Source organism: Raphanus sativus, chromosome 6 (assembly GCF_000801105.2).
Source record: "Raphanus sativus cultivar WK10039 chromosome 6, ASM80110v3, whole genome shotgun sequence".
NCBI classification, from domain to species: domain Eukaryota; kingdom Viridiplantae; phylum Streptophyta; class Magnoliopsida; order Brassicales; family Brassicaceae; genus Raphanus; species Raphanus sativus.
This window is the reverse complement of record NC_079516.1, coordinates 9,107,891-9,109,929: the sequence shown is the minus strand read 5'-3', so window position 1 is coordinate 9,109,929 and position 2,039 is coordinate 9,107,891. Positions and strand designations below refer to the sequence as shown.

Sequence of the window (2,039 nt, the reverse complement as noted above, 5' to 3'; positions counted from 1 at the left end):
ACGAGTCGTCTTGGCCACATTTCCGCCTATATATAACCGTATATGTCCGGATGGAAGATCTCGTGGAGATTAGTCTGAGCTTACCGCTTGGGATCTCCAAGGTTATAAGAAGAAAAAAAATGAACGATGTGTGTATTCATATTTCTCAAAAAAAAATATTGCGTATTGATATGCAAATCGAATCTTTCTAACCGATAGTAAATTCTGCGCATTCTTTATTTACCAAACGCAAATCCACGTGGTCAAACTAAAACTTGGGAATGATAAATAAGAAATAAATTTGACAAAAAAAGATAAATAGAAGCAATGAGATCAATCAAACACGAAATGGCAAATCTTGAACCCACCCACCATTATTAATGAAGTTAAGACTACTCAAACTTTGTACGACGGGTCCATTCAGCTTCTTAACCCAGCTCACACGTCTCTTTGTACTAGATCCACTTCCAAAGCATCCAACCTCTGCATACGTCAGCTGTGATTCGTGGCCCACTAAGTTCCATGCGTCCCAACCTTCGGGAACAACCACGTTGGTCAAGTTAGTGTTGTAAAAGATCACTCGAGCATAACTGCGCCACGGTCTGCCCAAGTAAGCCATCCCGGTTCCGTGAACGAGGCTATCCATGAACACGAATCCATTCGCATCGTACGGGTTTGTCCGTCCTTGAGCCGTTATGTATCCGGCTAGCCCCGGTTGTAGGGTCGCTCCTAGCACTTGAATCACACATTTCTAGAAACCGACCAATCACATTAAAATCGAACCACAATTTGTTAGGATTGTTAATTATTTGATAATTCTCATTGTATAGTCAATGACATAGACATAGAAAAGGTAAAGAGTTATTGCAGAAAACAATTTGACTAGTATTATCCTAGATATAATAAAAACTGACATAGTTATGTTAAGAGTGAGAATGTGACAAACCTTGTAAATAGATTGACCGTTCCCAAATATGAAATCAACGGCGCCTTGGATAGTGCAACGGTGAAACAAGTGTCGTCCATCCGAATCCCACAAGGTATCTTGAATTCCGGCAAACCCTACCGAGTAAAAAGCACACTTATCACCGTCGATCAACGCCGCCACCGCTGGAGTCCTAGGGTTTTTGTTCACTTTCCCATTATTCGGGAAATTATACGTATTCTACAAAAAAAAACCTTTTTCATGTTCTAATAAAAATGAATCAAATCAACAGAAGAAAAAGACACTAAAACCTTCACCGTACCACGAAAGTGAGGCTCTTAACGACGGTGTTATCTGCGATAGTAGCAAAAGTAGGACTTTGTGCAACGGAGTAATGGTCGTCCCATTCAACCCTAGTTTTCCTCTTTCCAGCTCCCACTAGTACAATGAAGGGTTTATCATATGGTATCTTTATTTTCTCCCTAATGCATAAGAGGAAAACGTTACAAAGCATTTTTCGCATATATGATACTTTATTAATTTAAGTCAACTAAATGTAACTATAACTAACTTGTAAAGGCCGGCTGCAACGTTGATGAAGAACCAATTACGATTGTTAGCTGGAACCGAATCGATAGCTTTTTGTATTTTCGTGAAATTTCCATTGCCAGATTGATCCACGAACACTTGTTGGTGGTACTCTCTGTATTGTTTAGCTTCGATTAGATGAGGTAGACAGAAACAACAAAGAGTTGCAAAAGCGAGAAAAAGTCGATGAGTTCCCATTAGAGAATATCAAAACGTAAGAGATTAAGTGGGGGAAGACAAAGAAGAGTAGTGGAGGAAATGGATTATTTAACCAGTCTGTAACATTAATGCATTTAAATTTATTGTTAAATATTTGTACCATGATTTATTTCTGTTTTCTTTTGATTGCGTACAAAATTAAAGTAGAATCTGAATGAAACTGGCAAGTTCAGCTTTGTTTCCGGATTTGGTGGTCAGTTTTTGTTTTGTGGGAGATGTTGCAAACCAAAAATGGAAGTTGTGATCTCAGTGATCGTAGAAAGTGGGAAATAGAAAGTTAGTGGTCGAAACTTTGTATTCATTTGGAAACTATTGCAAATATTATGGA

The 2,039-nt window shown here is 38.5% G+C and overlaps 1 protein-coding gene across 1 annotated transcript; it reads right to left on the bottom strand.

The window, feature by feature from the left end:
* Positions 1-212: 212 nt before the first annotated feature.
* On the bottom strand, positions 213-1,715 carry LOC108810961 (probable pectinesterase 29). Its single transcript, XM_018583028.2, has 4 exons — positions 1,476-1,715; positions 1,227-1,386; positions 926-1,144; positions 213-730 (listed from the first exon to the last, which is right to left on the bottom strand). Exons 1-4 carry the CDS (start codon positions 1,688-1,690, stop codon positions 317-319), a joined length of 1,008 nt encoding a protein of 335 aa, XP_018438530.1. The 5' UTR covers positions 1,691-1,715; the 3' UTR covers positions 213-316.
* Positions 1,716-2,039: the final 324 nt, after the last annotated feature.

Bases quoted from the DNA above. Each gene is read 5' to 3' on its own strand.
- LOC108810961 (XM_018583028.2), bottom strand. From the start codon at position 1,690: ATGGGAACTCATCGACTTTTTCTCGCTTTTGCAACTCTTTGTTGTTTC. The intron at 1,145-1,226 runs GTACGGTGAAGG...TTTTTTTTGTAG, and splicing joins TTAAGAGCCTCACTTTCGTG to AATACGTATAATTTCCCGAA. The intron at 731-925 runs GTTTGTCACATT...GTCGGTTTCTAG, and splicing joins ACGGTCAATCTATTTACAAG to AAATGTGTGATTCAAGTGCT.